Source organism: Coprinopsis cinerea (assembly GCF_000182895.1).
Source record: "Coprinopsis cinerea okayama7#130 chromosome 5 map unlocalized cont3.5, whole genome shotgun sequence".
NCBI classification, from domain to species: domain Eukaryota; kingdom Fungi; phylum Basidiomycota; class Agaricomycetes; order Agaricales; family Psathyrellaceae; genus Coprinopsis; species Coprinopsis cinerea.
The window spans coordinates 2,121,261-2,142,938 of NW_003307540.1; the positions used below are offsets into that span (position 1 = coordinate 2,121,261).

Genomic DNA, 21,678 nt, shown 5'->3' on the forward strand with positions numbered 1-21,678 from the left:
CTTAGTTCTTTGGACCCCTTGAGACAAACTATTTATTTAATTTAGACAGCGTTGTGATGAATGCGAGGATAGTAGAGAAATAAAACAGTGTGGACGACATAAAGATAAATGAACCGTATTGTGGGCGCCGTATGCATGGGATGGGATAAGGGATGAAGATGTGGTCATAATGGCGACTTCTAGAGCCGCTCGTTTCCTGAGCCAGTGTCTCTGGACGTAGTCAAGGTGCTAGTGCTCTCGTTAACCTCGCCGGGTGTATGGCCAAGCTGCGGTAAGACTTCCAATTGAACACATGTTTGCCAGCCAATTGAACGGCCACCCTCAACGTGTAGACAGCATTGGCTGCCACACACCGTACGATACTTCTTCTAGGTGATGGAGAACGACTCTGTCCCAGAGGATGGGGATTACATTGGCCTGACAAAGACGTTAATATTCCAACGGAAGCGGAGAAGTAATTAAGGTCACATTACCTGGAGGTAGTGGACGCACGCCCTTGAAACGCGTCTCGCCAGTGTCTCGAGGTCCACACGACGGTCGTATCCGTCCAAAGGGATTTCATAAGTCATAGAGTTATATCCAGACCACTTGAAGAATAATGTCATTTCAACGCGACGCTACTCGGGGAGGAGGAGAGACAAACCTTCACTCTAAGCAAAATCCGCCTGCGGTCTGCATGAAGGTCATGATAGCTGTACGCGTCATTATTCGACAGTCGAACGTGTGATTGAGCTTCGTCCAGGCCGATACCACCGATCAGAGCACCCTTTCGTTTGAACTTGATTCGATGACCGGTACCCCGCATGTACGTGTTGTCCATCATTGCAGGAGGTGGAACTTGCATGAAGGAGACGGTGGAATGGCGACGAGAGCGAGGCGTCATTGGGGTCATGGGCCGGGAGTAGCCGGGGTCGTAATCGTAACCGTCGCGGTAGTCCATTTCGTCGTACCCTGAGTATAGCCCTTCGTTATAAGGGCCATTTTGACAGAATGGAGGGTGCCAGCTACCTGAGGTCAACCTATGGTTCATCGGCACCAGCGCACCCGGGCCATATCCTGGATTGTAGTGCTGCGATCCCTATTATGTTAGCTCTGGGTACTGGAGAAGGGCTGTGTGGTGCTTACCGGGTCCGCTCCGTACATTCCTGGATCGCTGTAGGGAGCACCTGGCGGCGGGATCCCTCCGCCGTAGGCGCTGTACGGCAAGGACGGTCGCCGTGAAATAGAGCGGGCAAAGCCACCATCGTAGGGAGGGCTGTACGACATTAGGAGATAGTGGGTGGTTAAGGATGTTGAAGGGATTTGTTTATGAAACTTGAGGGACTTTATAGTCCCCTTTTACGGACCTGAAAGACCCGAACTGGCGGGCGGCCTCGAGGATGTGTTCGAGGTGTGGTGTTTGGCGAAAGCCTCAAGGTTCCCTGGAGGCTTCACGCGAGTCAACAGGGGGAGATGATACAACCAGGCAGACCGTTCAAGCCCGTGACGGCTCCATACTGTCGAAGCGTGAATGCGGATTAGGTTGGCTATGTGCTGGATCCGCTGATTTGGAAACGGGGTTGCCTCATTATCGACTTCCATGAAGCATTATAGCTACTGTTTGTCGGAACAGAGGCTCAGCTGACCGCTCAGCTAGAGTGAGCTTGTTTGCCGAATATAAGAGGCGGGGCAAATATCGATGTGACAGATTCCTGGAACTCGTAGTCGAGGGCGGTGACAAGTGTTCCTCAGGGTTGGGCGAACGCGTGTTTCGATGGTTCTGAAGGCTATCACCACAAGCCAAGGGGGTGCCAGCGTTATGTTCAAGTTCAAGGAAGAACCAAAAGAGTGTAGATAGGCATTGCAGAGAAATTTCGGCACTTGTACAAGCATACAGGTAGACAGGCTTTTTGAACATTGCGTGCGGCAGGAGCCTTGTTGGTGGCGTGTCCGAAGGCGTCGGTACAGGCGATATCATTGTCACCGTGGAGGAAGATACGCTTCAAACTCCGATGATCTTGGAACTCGAGGATCTCAAGTCTCCCTATATAAGAGAATCAGGTCGCTTCGACCTGACCTTCCTAGGAGGAGGGGACTTTTCTGCTTTTGACTCGTGCCTGCTTCCAAAGGCCATGGTGATGACTGCCAGCCATCTACTAGTACCTTGAGGAAATGACGCCCGCTTCAAAAGTCCCCCAATGGCAAAAAAGCAAATTGGTTTGCAGAAGCTATTTAAAACTTGCCTGGAGATAGGGATAAAAAGGTGGAAGCTACGTCAACCTCTCCAGACCAACCTTCTCGTCCTACCCTTCCAATGGCTATCGAGAAATCTCTCTCCGAGAACATCAAGGGCGACATCGTCACCGCGGACCACCCAGAGTACCCTGCTGCCATTGCGCGATGGGCCACGAACGCCGCACGCAAGGCCAAGGTGGTAGTATTCGTGAAGGACCCGGAGGACGTCGCAGCAGCTTTGAAGCATGCCCGTGAAAACAACCTGCCTGTAGCCATCCGAGGGGGTGGACATAACGCTGCTGGGGCTTCGTCTGTGTCAGATGGTATGGTTATCGACCTGTCTCGGTATCTGAACAAAGTTCGGGTCGATCCTGATAACAGAAGGGGCTACGTCGGCGGCGGGTGTGTTTGGAAGGACGTCGATACAGAGGCCATCAAGTATGGACTAGCGACCGTAGGAGGAACAGTCAATCATGTAAGGATCCTCGACCACCATTGGCATTCCCTGGCTGACACTACCACGTATAGACCGGTGTAGCTGGGTACCTCTATATAGCCTAGTGCCCTCTTGATTACGAGCCTGACCGTCCTTTAGTTTGGCCCTTGGAGGAGGGTATGGGTGGCTTAGTGGAAAGTATGGCCTCGCAACGGATAACCTTCGTCAGGTATGGTACACTTCCTGAGTCGATTTTCATTACTTAGTGAAAACATCTCAGGCTACCGTAGTCACAGCCAACGGTCAAATACTGACCGCCAATGAGACCCAAAATTCGGATCTCTTTTGGGCTATTCGAGGGGGCGGGTGCAACTTTGGCGTCGTCACAGAGTTTGTATTTGAGCTGTACCCCCAGCGCGCGACCGTCTTTGGCGGTTTCCTGGTTTTCGCTCCACCTGCCTTGGAAAGTATAATTAAGGCCACGAAGGTCTGGTGGCCAACTGCCAGGGAAAAATCCGGCATGTGCCAGATCTTGACGGTTGGACCTGACGGAAGGGTGAGCCGGGTTGTCACGATAATGCCATACCACATTACTTACATGAACCCAAGACTGTGGTAGTTCTTCTCCTATTTTTCAACGGTTCCGAGGAGGAAGGAAGAGAAGAGTTCAATGAGTTCTACAAGCTCGGTAATTGAACTTCAGTCTCCTTATTCACGTCTTATTGATTCGTTCTCCGCACCAGGGCCAATCATTGCCGATATGGCAAAAGAGATACCATTTGAGGAACTCAATGGGTTACAAGTCAGTTCCATGTCCAGTCGTCTTAGCAAAACGTTGACTTGCCCTAGAACGACATGTCGGAGCACGGCAAAGGCCAATATCTTAAGGGTGTCTCCCAAAAATCGCCAGATTATCCCTCCATGAAAAAGATCATGGACAAAATGGATGGCATCGCTCAAAAGAAGTTTATACCTGCCGTCATCTACGAATATTTCCCATTGCACAAGGTCAACTCTGTCCCCGTACATGCCACCGCCTTCCGCCGTGAGACCACGCCAAACGTTTTGCTTAACTTTACCTGGGAGGGAGACAAGGACCGCACGGACGAAGCCCGAGCACTTGCCAAGGATATCATCGACGATGTAGTTGCAGGGCAGGTTGGGCTTTCGAATTCGGAAAAATTCGGCTATACCAACTACGGTGAGTTATCTCGACTTCTCAATTTGAGCACGATTCACCTACCCTGTTCACTGTTAGACACGGATGTCGCTCAGATCGACGTGCTCAGCAGTGCCGGGGACACGGACAGGTCGAAGATGGCGTTCGCATCTAATTACCCCAGGCTCCAGAAGCTAAAAAAGCAGTATGATCCAGAGAACACCTTCAATCGTTGGTTCCCCATTACCCCCGCATGAGCACGATCCGGTATATACGACCCCTGTCCGTAGGTAGTGGAAATACTAGACACAGTTGGAATAAAGCCCCACTCCAACAGTTCTGCATCTGCCTGTGAACCGGTGTCGGCGGAGCAAAAGGCCTTCCATGACTCGTGGATGTGGAACAGGGCGTGGACCTGGTGGAGGGTACGCCCTTCCACATGAGGTCAGCTTCTGTGGATGCACCAGGTCCCAGGATCGTCCTATATCAGCAACTAGTAACAGTACAGCACCGGGCTCCTTGGTTATCAGAGGGGCATCATTCCTGACGTTAGATTCGATCGATCAAATGCTGAAGGTCAAGTTGTCGTCATCGATTCATCCCTCAACATCCCTCCGACATCCACACCCACTCTCACCACAGCAGATCGCCTTGTCATGCCACTTACCCGACAGAAATTACACTGTGCAGCCCAGACTTTCTGCAACGCCTTTGCCACTAAGAAAGATATCACAACCATCCTGTCACTGTTTTCAACTACCCAAGAGATTTCGGCCACAGAGCACGGAGAGCCGGCATTGGCTCCATTCCTTGGACGCAGGTTTGAAGGAGTGGAAGGAATCAAGCAATACTTCAAGATGATTGGCTCCCTTCTCACGTACGAGAGTGTCTCATTCTCGGAGTATGTGGTAGACCCGGAAACGAGAAAGGTCGCGCTGAAAGGAAGGGGAAAATTCAAGTGGGTAGAGACAGGGGAGAGCTGGGACGAGATATTTTCATATGTTCTCGATTTTGACGAAGACCTGAAGGTTGTACAATATCAAGTCTGGGCGGACACTGGTGCGGCATACCTCGCGAGAACTGGGGAATTGGATGACGTTAGAAAGGTACGTTTTTAACGACAAATGAGCTTAGACGCTTACGCTGAGCTCTGAAGTACCGTTTAGGGCTTTTGATAAACCATCTCTGTTTGAACATTGGGTTCCTGTTTAAATATATGATTACTGTAATTTGTAAACGTGCCCCTATCGACGCGTCGTTGAATTGATCGCAAAGCGTCACGCCTTTCCTAAAACGCGCGGTGTCACGCGTGACACGCTCCACGGTCGGCGTCGGAAAGGCCACGACGCAAGACGAAATCAAGTCCACCGTTCTTCAAGCGACCCCGGACCCACCGTTCGCGACGTTGTTGGCTACCACACCTGCGACACGACTTTACGATAACAGCGAAACCACATCCAAATCCAGACTCGAAATGCCCCTCGATGCCCATTCTTCTCTCATCCCAGACTCGACAGCCTCCAACGAAAATTCACCAATTCGGGACGCGTCTTCTCCTCCCGTCGTGAAGCGTGCAGTGCGCACTTACGGGAGGAAGAAGACTCCACCTCCAGCTTCGCAGTCGGACGCGTCTTTCGACGCTGCATCCTCGCTATCAACACGCAGCGTTTACCACACAGCACCTCCCAATCTCGATGACCAGGTCAAGGAAAGCTCGGACAATGACAATGACAGCGACGAAGGTGATGGGGGAGGCTTCCAGTTCACCTGGCAGAAAACACTTGCCAGAATGGATAAAGAAGACAGGGACAACGAGCAGCCGCCCAAACGCTCAACGACCAGTGGGTTCGGACCCCCTTCGCTACTGGGGGGTATCACAAGAAAGGATAATTTATCATTATCGTCCAACCAGGAGATGCCGGTCGAGGCCAACGATATTTTCAGCAGCTCGAGCCCACGAAGGCATCCAACCGAGACCCCTCGTGGCCGGCGAAGGTCACCCTCAGTTACACCGCTCTTTTTGAATGCCGACGACGAGTCCGATTCAGGAAACCCGCCACCCAGCTCGATCAATGGCAACACTTTGACACCCAGATCCGATGTTTCTTCAACGCCTCCAACTACGGACGGTGAACCATCAATGTCTCGCTCGTCTAGAGGCAAGGGCAAACAGCGGTCTTTGGAGGAATTACGGGCGTCGATTACCCCGCCTGATTCTCCTTCCACTGGGAACGTCCATCAGTTACCTGGCGGGAAACCGCGCAAATCGAAAACGAAGGTATGTCTGTCATCCCCGGCGGTGACCAGGATAGTGGGCTGACCATTGCGTTTCGCCTTCAGCGACCAACGAAGAAGGACCGAGAAGAAATTCGAAAGGAGAGGGCGCGCATTGCTGAAAACAAAGATGTCTCCATTACGTCGGCATCGAGGAAGGAGTTCAAGATTCAGGATTTGCTTGAAACAATGTATGTTGCCACTGTGCCCCACCCTTGCTATCAGAGCTAACATCCACTAGAAAGCCAGCGGACTCCACGCCAGGGTCTAAGCTACAGAGGGAGTCATCCTCCCTACTCGACCAAGATCCCATCATGAATCCGTCTTCCCCAGAACCCTCCAACGCGCTATCGGGGGGGATGGACGTCGATATTCTATCGGCGAAAGTTCCGGGCCCGTCTAAACTATCTCCAACTACAATCCCAGACGTCCTTGACGATTCAGACGAGGATCTGCCAGAGTCTCTCACCGAACACCTGAAGCCCAGGCCGAAAGCTGAGGCGAAGTCCGACCTTCACGAGATCAAGATGCGAGCTCTAGCAGCAGCCAACCAACGCAAACAAATCGATTCAGACGATGATGATGACCTGGAAATCGTGCCGGCCCAGAAGGTGGATGCCCCTCCAAGGTCAACAGAGAAGCGCGCTCGGGGGCGCAAATCTCTACCCATATTTGCTCGTAGGGCGGTAACACAGCCGCGAGACAGATTTGAGCAAGAACTACTCGCTAGAGCTGCGGAAGAGTCGGCCAAACTTAGCGAACTGAAGAAGCAGGCCTGGATACAGGCAGGTGGCCGGGTTCTGGAAGAGATCAAGCCCGAAGGTGGACCGGAGTCTGTTCTACGAGCTTACGCCGAGAAAGCCCTAAAAGCCATCGAAAACAACGACAACCTAACCAAGGGCGAAGATGATGAAGATGAAAGCGATGGCGAATGGAAACCTGAGGAACGGGGATCGGCGAGTCCTTCCTCTCATACAATGGACATTGTCGATGAAGGGGACAGCGAAGGTGAAGATGCTGCGATGGGCTCTGAAGCGGAGGGCGAGGATGGCCAAGATGACGAGAACATTGCAATTCCCCGTGGACACCGTCGTCGGACAATCGTAGATTCGGATGAAGAAAACGACGAAAACGCATCTCTCAAGCGGGTATCGAGGCCAGCCCGACGTTCTATCTCGCTTGATGAAGACCTGGAAAGTTCGAGTGTCGGGCACGACGCCGTTACTCCCTTTTCAGAGGACGGAACTGACAAGGAGAATAACGCCGGTCTCTTGTTCGATCGCAGCGAAGATAAAGAGAACAAATCTATCGCTCGTTTCGATTCCTTCGATTCCTTTGACGACATTTCTCCCAGACGCCTTGGTGGTCCGTCTTCGAGTGGGTCTCGACAGCCTTTCCAGGAACTGCCAGGGCCGACGGACACGCCCAAACCAATCAATTTTGCCAGCCGAGCTAACCTCACGGAACTCTTCGAAGCCCAACTCAGCGAACCGCGCAGGACACCCGAACTCAGCCCAGTATTTGGCAGTAAATCGCGAGAAGGGTTCTCTCAGTTTTCGCCCACACCAGTGGTCGGCCGAGCCCTGGAAGAGGAGTTCTTTGACCCAACCCAAAAGGAGTCCCAGCCGGCATCTCTTCTCGGGGAAGCGTTTGGGGAGAAGGTCGGTGTGGTTTGTTCAATGTTCGGATATTGTATTAACCTCTTCGGATAGCCTCTCCGTCGAGCTCTAGGTCGCAATGATTCACTCGACTTTACGCAGGAGTTCAACCTCGAGCCGTCTTTCCAACCTCGAGAGGAGATTCTTCGCAAAGCGAATGATATTGTTGAGAAGGAGCAAGAACTCAAACTGGATGCTGTGCGCCATGCCGAGAACAAGCCTCAGCTGTATGTCAACGAAGACGGGTAGGTCGCTCGGTGTCGACATCCCAAGCTGCAGCTTACAATGGCTTTCCAGGTTCCTCACGCAAACACGACCGGACGGTCCCAATCCAGAGGTCTATCAGCCACCTTCACCGACCCAAGTAGATGGGCACCAGTCAAACCTTTTGACGCCAATGGAACCAAGTTCATCGTTCCGTTCCCCTCTTGCCACGATTTCGTTTTCGGACCCGACCCAAGGGGACTCACCAAGCCATGGTCGTCTGAAACGGTTACGAAAACGTAGTGAATCTCCCTCTGAGAGATCCCCCAAAGCCAACGAGAAGAAACGTCGCAACGCATTCGACATGCTCGGACAAGGCGCTCATGCGGAGGCAGAGAGAAAGCGGCGGAAACTGGACAAAAGCGAGTTCGTCGAGGACGAAGCGGACGAGTCGGACGACGATGCAGGATTCTGGGGCAGGCCAAAGAAGGATGATGACGAAGAGATGGAAAATGACGAAGACTTGGACAAAACTTTGGAAACCCTCGTCGACGATCAAGAGATGGACGATCAGACTTTGGCGGAGGAGCGGGTTCGTGAAAAGTTCAAGTAAGTAATGTCGTGAAGATGTTCTACACACAAGGTTAATCATGTCTTCTAGGGAGCAAGAGCAGCAAGAAGATGAAAAATTGGAGAAGATCGCCCACAATGTTGTGGAGGGTGAATTCCGGAAGCGCAAGAAAGACGGCGGGTTCAATTTGTCAGACGAAAGCGACGATGATGACGAGGACGAGAATCGAAAGGCGAGAAGGAGGTTGCGAAGGCAGCAGAAGAACCGAGAGGATGTTTTGGCGTTGAGTGCGTATAAAGCATACCCCGCTAGCAGAGTGGTTGCTGACACCTGTGACAGCCTTGAACCCTGAGACTCACGCTTTCGCACAAACTTACAACGCTGCATTGAAGGACGACGACGAGACACTCGAATTCTTGGCTCAGGATCAGACAGAAGAGATTCTCGCTTCCCTCGACCGGAAAGACGACGACGAGGAAGACATGGAAGACATGGATGAAGACGAAGTGGAGCCAGAGACTGTTACCATGGACCAGATTCGTCGCGCAGTTCAAGAACGTGCCAGAGAGCGTGCCGAGAACCCCAACTATGTAAGTGGTTGCCCACATCAAGCCAATCCCTCGCCTGACATTACTGTCCAACAGGAGGACGAGTCGATCGACTTGTATGATACGGCCTGGGTGGAGGACAACGAAGATGATGAGGATGATGTCGTCCAAGTCAAGACTGTCGTCCCTGGAGCCAAAAAGGCTGTGCCAACCCGTCCGCGTGGCACGGCTTTCGATCTCGACATGGATGACCTGGAGGTGAGAACGCGAGTCAAACTTGTTTGTAGCAAACTAACCGGGACCTTTAAAGACTCAAGAGACCCTCCGGCCGGAAATGGATGAGCACCGCCTGAAGAAACAACAAACGTGGGCGGTGAGTGAAGCAAGAAACCACAGAAATGCGTCAACAGCTCGCTCTGGACGTGGTGCGGCTGTAACGAGTGTTGTCCGGGCCAAATGCGGTGGGGGTTCCTTACGCGTCCGACCCCAAGACAAGGGTGAGAGATCTGGTTCGCAAGTTTCGAAACCAGTGAAAAAGACAGCCAGCGTACTTGACGCTGTAAGCAGGGCTTCACGGTTTAGTTAAAATATATACCCTCAATTTCTCTTCTCTGATGTATTAGGATGTTGGTTTGTACTATAGTCTGTGTTCGCCTGTGTAAAGTAGTAATACATATTATCTATTGCTTTCCTGCATGAAGGTCGAAAATGGTACAGGCGGTTGCACAATATCCAAGATGCTGGATAACCGGGGTATAATAAGGAATAAAGAGACGTCGTGGGGGATTAATGTAAAAGGTGGCGCGGGTTTAATGGAGGTGTTTCCCAGCAAAGGGTCTGCCAAAGCGCATCCAAGGATTTTTGGGTCGTTGCTGAGCGGCCATGAAGTTTCGTGACACCTGGCGTGAATGCGAGGAGCTGCGTCGTTTCCTGTTGCTTGTTTGGATCTGGAGACAGTTTCTGTTTAAGTCCACAGTCGTTGTCCTTGTGGGGTGGATTACCGACCTTGTGTCGTAGCAGAATGAGCTTGGCCATGTTCGCTGGGGGGCCTGTTTCGCGGAATGGAGCGCCTTGACGCGTCAATTAGCACGGTTGACGGCAGACATGTAGGCAAAGATAACATACGCGAAGCAACCAACATAAGACCTGACTCGTGAGCATCCAACGTATCGTCCCCCGCCATTAAGGCAAACCAGACTGCTGGAATGCAAATGTATACAAGGAGGAGGGCGGCGAGGGAGCTGAGAAAGATGACGGTGAACATCGTCGCAGACGGGCGCTGACCGCGCTGGAGCGCTTGAAGCACCAGTCGAAAGGGCGACGACGGGAGGGTTGGCTTTGAGTTGGGAGTTGGGAAGAGGAAGAGAATTCCAATTCAAACAGTCTGGATTGGCTCTTTTACTCGCCTTTGGTCGTTCGATTTTGCCCCAGCGACAAACACTTTTGATCGGCGTTTGCCGCGTCCCCCAACTTGCACATTCCTTGGCAATTCCAAGATCAACAACAGTTCATGGCTGCGTTCTTCTCATCCCTCACCGTGGCCAGCGTCGGTCTCACCTGCAAATCCTTCCTCAACCTTGGCTTCTGTTCAATACAAGTCAATGGTCTCAACATCCTTCTCGACGCCCTCAACCATCCAGAACGGCGCAACGACCGAGGACTAGTTACTGGTAAGCTATGTCAGCCCATACCAAAATGCTATTCACTTCTCACAAATCCACATCAGTATCAAATCACATATCCACGTATGCACGGCCTCGTGTTTGCTCAAAGAAAAGCATATTCTGAACCATGGTCAAGTCTAGACGACCCTCTGACCTGGGGCATCCTTCCTGCCCGGTGCTACTTCAGTTCCCGGACGACCCGGTGGGCTCTTGGCGCCTCCGATATCATCTTCACCAACCCGTGAGCTGCCACTTTCCCCTATCCCTTTGAGTTGCCTAAAATAGCCTATCCCTTTGCTCGTGCCCGCGGTAGAAAGGGTGTTCTCGTCTTTCTTCCGCCTCGGACAGACCCTTGAGACCTTTCGCGGTCAGGGGATATATCAAGAGTCCGTTAATACAGCGATCCAGAAGCTGAATGAAGGATCGTGGGTGAGTCTATTTTCCTTTCTCTTTTGATGTTCCGTGAAGGTCGTCATCTCGTTCCCCTGGCTCAGGTACATCTCTTTGGTGAGGGCAAGGTCAACCAACCGGATAGCTACACCATCGATCCCGAAGGCTATGCACACATACCGCGGTTTAAATGGGGAGTGTAAGTTCCTTCCTCCATTCCCCAGCAAAATCATTACATGAATTTGCTATCCAGAGGACGAATTGTCATGGAGAGTTCCAATCTTCCAGTTGTCATTCCAATGTGGCTTTCTGGATACGATAAGCTCATGCCCGAAGGTCGCCCCTTTCCTCGAAAGTACCTGCCGCGCCTGGGGGTCCGACTCAGCGTGACCTTTGGAGAACCAATTCCACCAGAACTCCTATCTCAGGCTATTAATCACTCGGCGCCTGATGACAAAGGCGCGCCATCAATAGACGCTCAGCGATCGCGCCTCACGGCGCTCATTCACAACCACGTGGAAAGCTTGGGACGAACGGTGTGTGGTCCTCTCCTCCAGATGAAGCAGTAGAAGTCGACCCCATGATACCCCATGTACGTCGATTTAGAGCAATGGATTATGAATAATGATAGTCGTCTAGTTAGGGCCTACGGGTCGAGTCCAGAGGCAACATCTGCAAGTTTCTGGAGCGAAATGGATATTGGGTCGCAGGCGGACATGATTTCGGATTCTCGGGAACCTGGGTAGTACCAGGAACAGATGACCTAAACTGAGGTTGGCTGAAACTCTTTTTCCCCGGCCTGTGGGCCACTTACGATTATGACATAGAAAGACACCATCGTCGCTCCCTCCGCCCAATTCGTCTTTGCGTCCGCTGTGACATAATTAACGATGAAGCAAGACCCCACTAGGACGGCTATCTCAAAGAGGTCTGCATCCGCAATGCGTCGTTAGCAGCTATTGCGAACAAGGCAAATGTTCCTACCGAACAGGAGGGTCATGGGCGTTCCTACCATCCAGCCGAGCAGGACCAGGAAAGGAGTCCAGAATAGTGTGAACTGGATGCTGAGGTCGATGGCCTTCCCTTTTGCCAATGTCGTGGGGGGAATTGGGGCAGCGAGGCCAAGATAGACGCGGATAGACTTGCGGACTCCGTAGGCAATGGCGATTGCGCCGTTGGGAATGTATGAGACGATGGGTAGGAGGATCAAGCCAAACCATCTGGTTATGAGGGTTGGAATGAGTGCTTATTCCAGACCTTTTTGGGGAGAAGGGACGCACCCGAGCTCGACGTTGATATCCTTCTTCACGTCCTCCAGCGCTTTGACGAGCTATGGACTTGCTTCAATTATGCCAGCAGCGGGGAATGAAAAGTGCTCACCCATTCAGCTGTCACAGCCATAAGACCAATACAAATAAGCAGCATTGTGATGCAAATGTATGGGTTGACCTTGGGGTCCTCTTTGTCCAACTTTTGTTCATATTTCTTAAAATCTTGTGGAACTTCAGGTACTCTCCGGGAGCTGTCCGAGTCGTCTCCAGGTGGGTAGTGGAGGTAAATTCTTGAACAGACATAACTGTTAATGGGAAGTCAACAAGGACCCCGCGAGGTAGCAGTGGAGAGGTCTACTAACACGAATAACAAGCAAAATGAGACTCCACGACTGAGATTGAGAAAACTGTCTCGAAGTGGGTCGTCAATCTCGATGTCGTCAAGAGCTGCAAAGAATGCAGCGGGCAACATGAGGCTCAGGACACTGTCAATGCGATAGGCATGTGGGTCTTCACAAGTGGTTCGTAGTGAGATCCGCCTACCCGACCGCCAGTAAGGAATGATTTAATTCCGTCAAATGAGGGTGTAAGTCTTGGTTTACGACGCGTGTTCCCCCGACGATGAAGGCGAATCCTGGGACGAGCAAAAGGTGAAGTATAACTACACCGATGATGGTTGCTTTGAGAAGGGCGAGCCTGGCGCGGATTAGTAGAAGGGTTTAGGGCAGGGGTGTCCCAACGGGTAAGGCAAGAATACATACTCGCAGTGAAGGAGCAGAATGATTGCAAGCGTGGCTTCCACGGCGCTAGAAACGCACTTGAGAAATGGAATCTCGTCAAGTAGGACACGCCGACCCACTTGTGCAAAGTAACGCTGAGGAGGTCACCAAAGTCCTTTCCCAGGTAGAACTTCATTTGTTCGGCGCCAAACTCGAACATCTTGGCCAAAGGAAGGATGGCCACAAAGGACACTGCAATCAAAGCCACAATGAGTCAGAACGCTTCAAATTGGACGGGCAGTGGTTGCGAACACTTCTGCCAATGAGCTTACATGAAAATGTTAATATCTTTGACCATTTCAGAAAGTGTGAAACCCATGACACGGGTATGAGTATCAGTAAGAGGTTCAGCCCTAGACGGAAGGTCCATCAGAAATGACTATCGGGGTAAATGGTCAGAATACGCACAGGACGAGCGCACAACTGCCATCAAACTCTCTCGAACGCCCACTTTCTTCTTCCCTTCCCTGTTCCATCGTTCCAGAAACGTGCGTTTGCGTTTAGGCAGGCTAGTTGCTGATTCCTCGGGTCCAACGCTTGGATTGGTTGTTTCCTCGACCTGGCCGTCCAGAGGAATGGGAGAAGTAACCTCTCGTCGGTTGTCGTTCCAATCACCTCCACTGTCCAACTTGTACCCTACTGGGCGGCCATTATCGGTGGCGGTCGTTTCTCTGTTGCCCAAAGTAACGCTCGAAGAAGAAGAAGTCGATCGTTTTAGGTGGGGAAACGGCATGGCTGTCCGACGACAATCCTTCGTACGCAAAGCCCAAGAGGTATTATGGCTCGGCAAAGGTGGGGGAGCCCTTCGCTTTGTGGGTGGATGGGCGCTGCCAGCTCGCTCGTAATATGTACTCTCCGAGCTTTGAGCATCATGATGTGGAACAGCTATTTTCGGGGGCGGCGGTGTAGGGCAAAATCATAAATAGAACGACGAGTTGCTATCTGCATAGGTTCGAATTCCGTGGTGATGTCATCAACTTTCAAAATCTGTTCATTAAGCGCCCAGAGCAGTCGCAATCGTGCTATTTTCATCGCAGATAAGTATATGATCGTCCGTTAAAGAGAACTCTTAACTATAATATACATCGTCTCATAAAGACGCCCATGAAACCCTATGTAGTTTAATCATCTGCTGTAACTGGTCGGGAGGGGAGGAAATGGATTTTAAGATCGACATTGCGAATGCTTTCGGTGAATGCTCTCCAGGCGGCATGCAACAACAAGACGAATGCCTGGCCTTCTGGGCTGTATTCGCCCCTTTCCAACCGTGTGTGGAAGGTAATGGGGTTGACTGTGTTCTCGAGCCAACCAGCCTCATTGATGTTGTCACCGACGAGGCGGAACGCTCTGTCGGCCGCTGGGATGAACTCAATGTCACCAGTGAAAAGGGCATATCGATATGTGGATGCGGCGAGAAGGGCGGTGGCGGCAGTGTCGCCAAAGGTACTGGGGTCGTCAATAACGTTATGGATAATGCCACTATCATCCTAGAGCCGTGTTATTTGCTTTCGGGCTGCGTGTTAATGGGGATTAATGCTCACCTGGAGACTCCACGACGACTCGAGAATTTCGTGGACCCAAGAAGTAAGGTCAGCTTGTTGACTTCGGAATTCATGGCCGATCGAGGAATGGTTCAGGGTGGACAAGACTCTTAGCATTCCAGCAGCAGCCCATGCATTGCCTGCCAGAAGGGTGGCTGTCAACAACAAGAAACCCGCAAAGAACGAGAGTTGCCAGCATACCAGTAGCCCAATGGGTGGGGTCTTGCCAAGAGCCGAGAGCGACGTGCCTCCAAAGTCCAGGTTCGTCCCGAAGTCCACCGCGGTAGAGTCGACACTGGTCGTAGGCAATTTGAAGGAGGTTCCTGTCATTGTGCAGGGCACCATAGTAGGCGATGAAAGGTGGGACCATGTAGACGTAGTCGGACCAAAGTTGAACTTCGTCTGCGCGGTGAGAGATAGCGCCTTCCCTGGTACGAGGCGCGTCCTTGAGGAGGTAGTCGAGTTGGTGGTAAGCGGCACTTCCATATCGCGAGTCGTCGCTGTTCCATCGGGTCCAGTTTGCGAGAAGGACAGCTGTGCCCAAACCTGTTTTGACAATGAGTATGGTTATCTTCCTCGGCGGTGGTAAGAACACACTGGCTGGATCAGCGGACGAGCCTTGGTTGGCAAACAGTGGTCGCGAGTTGGCCGGTTTTCTGTCCAGAGTTCTTTCCACATCTGTCAGTGGCTTTGCCAACGTCACGGGGAGAAAGATAACACACTCGTTAACAATTGCAAACACGTAAGTCGGCGTCCATGACTGATTGAGAGGGCGTGGTGGTGGGAATGCTGAAGGCTCAAAAACGGAGAGGCCGGGGGTATAGACCTCTGTTAGAGCCTGTGCTGCAGCACCCAATTCCCAGCTAATTAACGTTAGTCGGAAATGTACAGAGTCAATTAATCGAGGAGGCGAACCTGGCATGGGCAATCTGCAGCATGTTCTCGGCGACCAAATCAATGGTCTCATTCCGGAATCCTCTGAGCACAGCGGTAAGAGCAGAGAGTCTAGTAATCCACCGAGCTGACATGGTGCAAGAGGGTTTGAGGGTGGGGGTGACGATGACCACAGGGAGAAACCTTGGCTGTAATGTGGTTTTATATCATTCGAAGAACGTCCATGTGAATGCCGCATCGCGACATATGCTAACGCCGGAAAATTGTGGAGATGCCCCAAGTTACAATGCAAGAGCCACGCCTCGTCTTCTATCAATGTCGTTCAATGCGAGAGAAGCCAAGCAATAGGGTACGATGGTCCGCATTGATGCCCATGTCGTCAGATCCAGAGTACAAGTCAACGTTCTTAAGCAGTTTTCTCCCAGGGATTGGTTTGTTCGATGGGACACGAGATTTCAGATGAAGAATAATCTCAGTACTAAAGTCTTGGGCATCAGATGGAGAGAAGAATCATTTCGAGGGTGGTGACTCCAAGAGTTCCACCCAGGGGCTCGAGAATTTGCTAGTATGTAGAGGTCGGGGATACTGTTCAGCCTAGCAATCGCCGAGGGTTGTCGTCGTCGAGAGCCACCGAGTCGATCCCAACTGTCTACAGTCGGACCCGTCATAAATCATACCCTTCGGTGGAGGGCTAGAGCTATGATTTTTGGGAGGTTATGACTTTTCGTGTTCTTCCGTGGCTGTGCTTCTGTCTCTTGGCATGCTAATATCCGTCCCCTCTCTGCTCAAATTGCAGTTAGTTGACGAGAAGTCCATCTGCGAGCATTTATTAGCATCGTGTGGATGTCTGAGGATGTTCTCTACCTGACCGAGTTGAAGTAGAGGTGTTAGGGGGCGGTTCCCAAGTTAGAAACTGAGTGATGGAGTCAGATGGACTGTCGAGATGGAGGGAAAAGTGAACGAGAGGCCGAATTCCCTGTCCCATCAACGAGATTTACCCTTATTCAGGATCGAATATCGGAAGAAAATGTCCGAAAAGAGGGTAAATTATGGTAAAATTATGACTTTTTCCTGCCAAAATTGCTATGACTTATGAATTTCTACAGGTTATGACTTTTTTTACCATTTTCCCCGCGTACCGAGTCGGTGGATCCCAAAACCTATGATTTTTGGGAGGTTATGACTTTTCCCCTTATCGACCTTGCTTTAGCTAGGTCGACCTTGCTTTAGCTAGGTCCCTTAGGGGAGGATATTATGTAAGTTTTCACTACATAGAAACGCGAAAACAAACAAATGCAAGCACTTGGTTTGGTCCTTACCGTTGTTTCGGTTCTCCCAACCTTCAGTGAGATTTTGTTCTCTCGAGGATAGTCTCTTCGAGTGGGGAACGACAAAATAGCCGCACATTTGAACACTATCGTATATTTCTCAGTAGCCTGTTTAAGCGCTGGGACCTGCAAAAGCCTGCTATCCGTGTTTGCACGCAATTTCGACAGTGATACTACTTAACCGGAGGACCGACTACCTTCGTTTAAACTTTAAATGTTGAAGAGGTCGCGTGACGCATAGGCTCATTTGCCCGTCCAAATAGCAGTTGTTCGCTCACAGCGTACATAGTCTGAGTGTCAATTGCAATCTGTTTCAGTACCGCTTCCCAACGACACCTTCCGGGCAGAAGTGTGAGTGGTTCAATGTTCAATGCTCCCAACAAAAAACAGGGTCCCTAAATGACGCTAAAGCAAGGTCGGTAGTCGCGGCACGCGGCCCCTTTATGACTTAAGACGGGTCCGACTGTAATTATAATCTCCCCAGGTGTTCCCACGTTGTTAAAATCAGGGGAGATGTTCGATCCCCACCCAGCGCACCTCTTCCATGTACCAGCCACCATATCCATCTGCTCGGCCAGACTTGCGGGAACAGGTCATCTATCAGTATTCTAACTGCCCAAATAATCCACACGATGTCTCAGAAGGACTAGAGAGGCGATAGCGACAGGACTCGGATATGCGTATGCCTGGAAGAGTCTAACGCCACACACACGCTTCGGTTATTTCTCATTCGAGGTACCACTATGGTATCCGTTATCACCAGTTCCGTGCTTCTCAACCCTACTATCCAAGACTGAGGCCCATGAGAGCCCTGGAGCACCCTTTCTTGACCTCATTGGAAAACCTCGGATATTTCTCAACGAACAAAACGGTCACGACGTTCAAGGTTTACGCTTAACCTGCCCTTCTTTGTCTCCATCCAACATGTGTGGCAGCGCTTGCCGTGAATCCCAGCAAGAAGGTAGTAATTCCGGTGAGAATGGGCAGCATGGATGGTTAGATGGGACAATTGTCAGGTGGCTAGCCTCAGGCTTCTCGAATGGAGAACCGAATTGGCATGCAAGGGTGCTGAGTATATATACGAGGCCGTGATTCCACGAGACTCGACCAGCCAGGATGGTGTCCTTTCGCCTCAGCTTGCTTGGCCCGTGGTGCCTCGTCGCACTTCTCAGCACTCTCGTTGTCGCCAGCCCAGCGGCCGTTGAAGGAAAAACGCGGGGCAAAGTTGCGGCTGCCTGGTATGCTGGATGGCATGCTACGACGGGATACCCTCTGTCAAGGGTAAGCTGGAAGAAGTACACGCATCTGACATATGCATTTGCGTGAGTCGTTTCGATTGCGTTTCGCGCTGAGTACTGACAACTTCGTATTGACAGGGAGACCTCCCCCGATGTCCATAAATTAAGCTTTGAAGAGGCGACATGGACAAACCCTCAACTCCTTCCCCAATTTGTCTCAGAGGCACATAAACACGTACGTCTTCTTCTTCCAAGCGCAACGAGGCCATTACCGATTGCTACTGTACAGGGAGTGAAAGCCTTGATTTCGATTGGTGGATGGACTGGTTCAAGATTCTTTTCGACTGCCGTTGGCTCAGCCAGTAACAGGACAGCGTTCGTAAAAACCGTCGTGAACTTTGCCCAAAAGTATCACCTTGATGGTGTCGACTTCGAGTAAGTCCACCACCTTACTGTGAACTTCCGTTACTCAAGTCACAACGCTACAGTTGGGAATACCCCGGAAATCAAGGAATTGGATGCAACACGATCAATCCCCAAGACACGTCCAACTTCCTTCTCTTTCTTCAAGAGTTGCGAAGAGACCCAGTGGGCTCAAAGCTCTTGGTCACTGCAGCGGCAGCCACTGTCCCCTTTTACGGTTCCAACGGCCGTCCCTCCAGCGATGTCGCCGCATTTGCCAAACTCCTCGATTATATCGCCATCATGAATTACGACCTCTGGGGTCCATGGAGCCCAACAGTCGGACCCAACGCTCCCCTAGACGACGCATGCGCTCCAGCGAACAGCCGCTACGGTTCGGCCACTTCTGCTGTTCGACAATGGTCGGCAGCTGGAATTCCCCATAACCAACTTGTCTTGGGTGTTGCTGCATATGGTCATGGATTCCGCGTCCGAAGGGCGAATGCATTTGCTGCGGGATCGAACAGCGTACTTGCTTCGTACCCTCCATTCGACGGCGTCGACCGACCGATAGGTGACTCCTGGGATGGTCCCGGAGGGGGAACCGATGTCTGTGGATCCCCGACGCTTCCCGGAGGAACCTTCAATTTCTGGGGTTTGATTGAAAATGGCTTCCTGAACAAGGACGGCTCGCCCACGCAAGGCATCCACTATCGTTACGACACCTGCAGTCAAACGGTCAGTCTACGACGGACACATTGGCGGGCGTCAATTTACAATTGACCTTTTTTTAGCCTTATGTCTACAACCGGACCACGGAAATCATGGTTGCTTTCGACAACGCACAGGTGAGTTGACAATGGCTTATATGGATAACGTCGACGCTGATGGCAATCCTGCGAACCAGTCCTTTGCGGCTAAAGGGAACTTTATCAAGTCAAACGGTCTTCGAGGCTTCGCAACCTGGGAGGCTGGAGGAGACTACAACGACATCCTCCTCGACTCTATCAGAAAGGCGGGCGGATACTGATCATACGGGGAATGTTAGAGGCAAATCAGGAAGCTGTATTGGCGTATCCGAGTCATTATGACAGCAATAAATCCGGGTATTGGTCTCGACTTCCAAAAGATTACTCATCGATTTCCTTTCCAAACTCAAAGCCCGCAACGTGTAAAAGAGCGGCGAACTAAAGGCGAAGTCAATATCGCGTCGTTTCCATTGTCACAGGAAACTATACTCGCCTGAACTTTCGCAATAGCGTATAGTTGGTTGATATCGTAGCCTTCCCGTTCACTGAGATCACCTTAGGGAGGATGTCAACGAAAAAAGCAGAAGAAAGATGGCTAGTACGACGTACCGCTATTGTGATACATGGGATCCACGACTGATATTGATTAGAATCAGGCAATAGATGGGGTGGAGACCAATAGATACACGCACTCGGTCCAGCGCGTTCAAAGACCTGAGTAGCTGGGAAGCCTTGTTCAATGAAGGACTAGAAGTCTGTTAGCATCTCTGCGAGAATCGTTGTTCAGATTGAACAAACCTGATGATCACTACAGCATGCCTGGAAAGACAAGAAAAGGTAAGATGAGGTTCCCACTCGTTGCTATGCATCTATCGGTATGTAGTACTCACTCCGGAATACCCGACGGTAAGCTCAGGGCTGTAGAATGCCGACACATTGGCCACCAATTGCGTGACCTCGGGAGTACCGATACGCTCCGGCAAACCGAGCTGAAGAGGCTCTTGGGCTGCGCGATAAGCAGTCATGTCAGCTTGAATCATCATCACGATGCTGGCATTCTGTGCCCGCAGTTCACCTAGGTGGGAGGGGAAGGAGAGTGTTAGGTATGGGTTGAATCTATCGGAAAGAAGCTTACGGGCATAGGCACGGGAACCGTAAAGACCTTGCTCCTCCCCGGCGAAGGCGACGAGTTCGACGTTCTTGTGGAAGCGGAGACGCTTGCGCCCAATCGTCCTTGCGATGGATAAGACACCAGTGGTACCCGAACCATCGTCGTCGGCACCAGGAGCGCGGACGCTTCCGAACGAGCCGCGACTGTCATAGTGTCCGCTGATGATAACTGTATCGTCCGTCTTCTTGATCGCAGAATACCGACTAGTGCTCGTCAGAACGCGTGTATGCGTTGAAATAGGGGCTATGCGCTCACCAGATAACATTAGGAGCGAACCCTGTAAGGAACGTCGATAAACGACAAGTTGCACCAGTTTCTTCGATACGGGCTTTGATCCAAGCAGCAGCGGTGCGCGCTCCAGATGAGAACGAATGCCTCGATACGATCCCCGACTTTCCGTCCTCGCCAGTAAGGAAACGGATGTCTTGTTGAATTTGTGGGATGGAGATGTTGTTTACGACAGAGGCGATATCGGGGTTGAATCGAAGAGTTCCGAGGACGTCTCTGACGACTTTGAGGTCGTCATTTGACACTTCACGGTAGGTAAAGGGGGCGTCGGGGACGAGGGTCGACTTGACGAACCGGGGAAGGATGGTGTCGACTTGCAATGCTGCATGACGAGGCAGGGCAAGCATGGTTGCATCATTGGATGAGAAAAGAGTGTACGGGAAGCCGTTATCTGTCTTAGCGTTGAAGGTATGCTGGTCTTCCTGTTCATATAACGGTTGGTCCTCCCCGACTAGCCTCGTCAGAGTTCGGTAGAAATCATCCGACATGAACGATTCCTGTTGAAGGAGCGAGGGGTCGACGTGTTCTTTCTCGAGCCATACCAGACTGGCATTTCGATGAATCTCCAAAAGGACATTTGGCTCTTGGGAGAGGTACGAGCGGGAGTATTCGACGCAGTCCGGGGTCGACGCTTGGAATAAGGCGACTGTGGAATCCTGGAGCTTGTAGTTTCCGTAGAAACTATGGGTCAAACATGGCTCCTGCGAGAACAGTGTCGAGTTGAGTGGAAGAATGAGCCATAAGCTCAGGAGAGTCGAGGCCATTGTCCAGCGTTAACTAAGGTTCCCGCAGAGTCACTCGCGCTTGGCGCTGGTTGGTTCCGACGTGAGCTAGTGCTATGGGCACAGCCACATTTCGTTACCCTTTCCAGTATCACCACCGGATGGTGGCTGCACTGG

General features: G+C 51.4%; 10 protein-coding genes across 10 annotated transcripts; 5 read left to right on the top strand and 5 right to left on the bottom strand.

The window, feature by feature from the left end:
* Positions 1-321: 321 nt before the first annotated feature.
* On the bottom strand, positions 322-1,266 carry CC1G_01309 (hypothetical protein; the record flags this gene model as incomplete). The annotated part of the gene is made up of 4 exons (XM_001837345.2): positions 322-417; positions 474-587; positions 644-1,069; positions 1,126-1,266. 4 exons carry the CDS (start codon positions 1,264-1,266, stop codon positions 322-324), a joined length of 777 nt encoding a protein of 258 aa, XP_001837397.2.
* A 1,027-nt stretch (positions 1,267-2,293) lies between these two features.
* On the top strand, positions 2,294-4,066 carry CC1G_01310 (FAD binding domain-containing protein; the record flags this gene model as incomplete). Its single annotated transcript, XM_001837346.1, has 8 exons — positions 2,294-2,689; positions 2,743-2,756; positions 2,810-2,879; positions 2,931-3,206; positions 3,260-3,338; positions 3,394-3,452; positions 3,500-3,851; positions 3,909-4,066. 8 exons carry the CDS (start codon positions 2,294-2,296, stop codon positions 4,064-4,066), a joined length of 1,404 nt encoding a protein of 467 aa, XP_001837398.1.
* A 127-nt stretch (positions 4,067-4,193) lies between these two features.
* CC1G_14670 (hypothetical protein) lies at positions 4,194-4,984 on the top strand (the record flags this gene model as incomplete). The annotated part of the gene is made up of 3 exons (XM_002911195.1): positions 4,194-4,253; positions 4,313-4,915; positions 4,976-4,984. The coding sequence occupies 3 exons, from the start codon at positions 4,194-4,196 to the stop codon at positions 4,982-4,984; spliced, it is 672 nt and encodes a 223-aa protein (XP_002911241.1).
* A 299-nt stretch (positions 4,985-5,283) lies between these two features.
* CC1G_01311 (hypothetical protein) lies at positions 5,284-9,731 on the top strand (the record flags this gene model as incomplete). The annotated part of the gene is made up of 10 exons (XM_001837347.2): positions 5,284-6,087; positions 6,150-6,274; positions 6,325-7,744; positions 7,796-7,986; positions 8,249-8,554; positions 8,607-8,803; positions 8,856-9,106; positions 9,161-9,322; positions 9,375-9,623; positions 9,708-9,731. The coding sequence occupies 10 exons, from the start codon at positions 5,284-5,286 to the stop codon at positions 9,729-9,731; spliced, it is 3,729 nt and encodes a 1,242-aa protein (XP_001837399.2).
* Positions 9,732-9,850: 119 nt separating this feature from the next.
* Positions 9,851-10,328, bottom strand: CC1G_14671 (hypothetical protein; the record flags this gene model as incomplete). The annotated part of the gene is made up of 2 exons (XM_002911196.1): positions 9,851-10,134; positions 10,190-10,328. The coding sequence occupies 2 exons, from the start codon at positions 10,326-10,328 to the stop codon at positions 9,851-9,853; spliced, it is 423 nt and encodes a 140-aa protein (XP_002911242.1).
* Positions 10,329-10,574: 246 nt separating this feature from the next.
* CC1G_01312 (tafazzin-PC) lies at positions 10,575-11,687 on the top strand (the record flags this gene model as incomplete). Its single annotated transcript, XM_001837348.2, has 4 exons — positions 10,575-10,734; positions 11,042-11,157; positions 11,223-11,317; positions 11,372-11,687. The coding sequence occupies 4 exons, from the start codon at positions 10,575-10,577 to the stop codon at positions 11,685-11,687; spliced, it is 687 nt and encodes a 228-aa protein (XP_001837400.2).
* Positions 11,688-11,764: 77 nt separating this feature from the next.
* On the bottom strand, positions 11,765-13,901 carry CC1G_01313 (hypothetical protein; the record flags this gene model as incomplete). The annotated part of the gene is made up of 11 exons (XM_001837349.2): positions 11,765-11,881; positions 11,933-12,048; positions 12,103-12,338; positions 12,399-12,448; positions 12,499-12,694; positions 12,752-12,874; positions 12,933-13,085; positions 13,151-13,195; positions 13,249-13,360; positions 13,441-13,521; positions 13,577-13,901. The coding sequence occupies 11 exons, from the start codon at positions 13,899-13,901 to the stop codon at positions 11,765-11,767; spliced, it is 1,554 nt and encodes a 517-aa protein (XP_001837401.2).
* A 388-nt stretch (positions 13,902-14,289) lies between these two features.
* CC1G_01314 (hypothetical protein) lies at positions 14,290-15,737 on the bottom strand (the record flags this gene model as incomplete). The annotated part of the gene is made up of 6 exons (XM_001837350.1): positions 14,290-14,655; positions 14,710-14,849; positions 14,911-15,255; positions 15,307-15,377; positions 15,432-15,572; positions 15,625-15,737. 6 exons carry the CDS (start codon positions 15,735-15,737, stop codon positions 14,290-14,292), a joined length of 1,176 nt encoding a protein of 391 aa, XP_001837402.1.
* A 2,310-nt stretch (positions 15,738-18,047) lies between these two features.
* CC1G_01315 (endochitinase) lies at positions 18,048-19,601 on the top strand (the record flags this gene model as incomplete). The annotated part of the gene is made up of 6 exons (XM_001837351.1): positions 18,048-18,253; positions 18,308-18,404; positions 18,459-18,604; positions 18,658-19,309; positions 19,366-19,419; positions 19,479-19,601. 6 exons carry the CDS (start codon positions 18,048-18,050, stop codon positions 19,599-19,601), a joined length of 1,278 nt encoding a protein of 425 aa, XP_001837403.1.
* A 502-nt stretch (positions 19,602-20,103) lies between these two features.
* On the bottom strand, positions 20,104-21,543 carry CC1G_01316 (aminopeptidase; the record flags this gene model as incomplete). The annotated part of the gene is made up of 4 exons (XM_001837352.2): positions 20,104-20,118; positions 20,211-20,395; positions 20,456-20,694; positions 20,747-21,543. The coding sequence occupies 4 exons, from the start codon at positions 21,541-21,543 to the stop codon at positions 20,104-20,106; spliced, it is 1,236 nt and encodes a 411-aa protein (XP_001837404.2).
* Between the last annotated feature and the right edge of the window lie 135 nt (positions 21,544-21,678).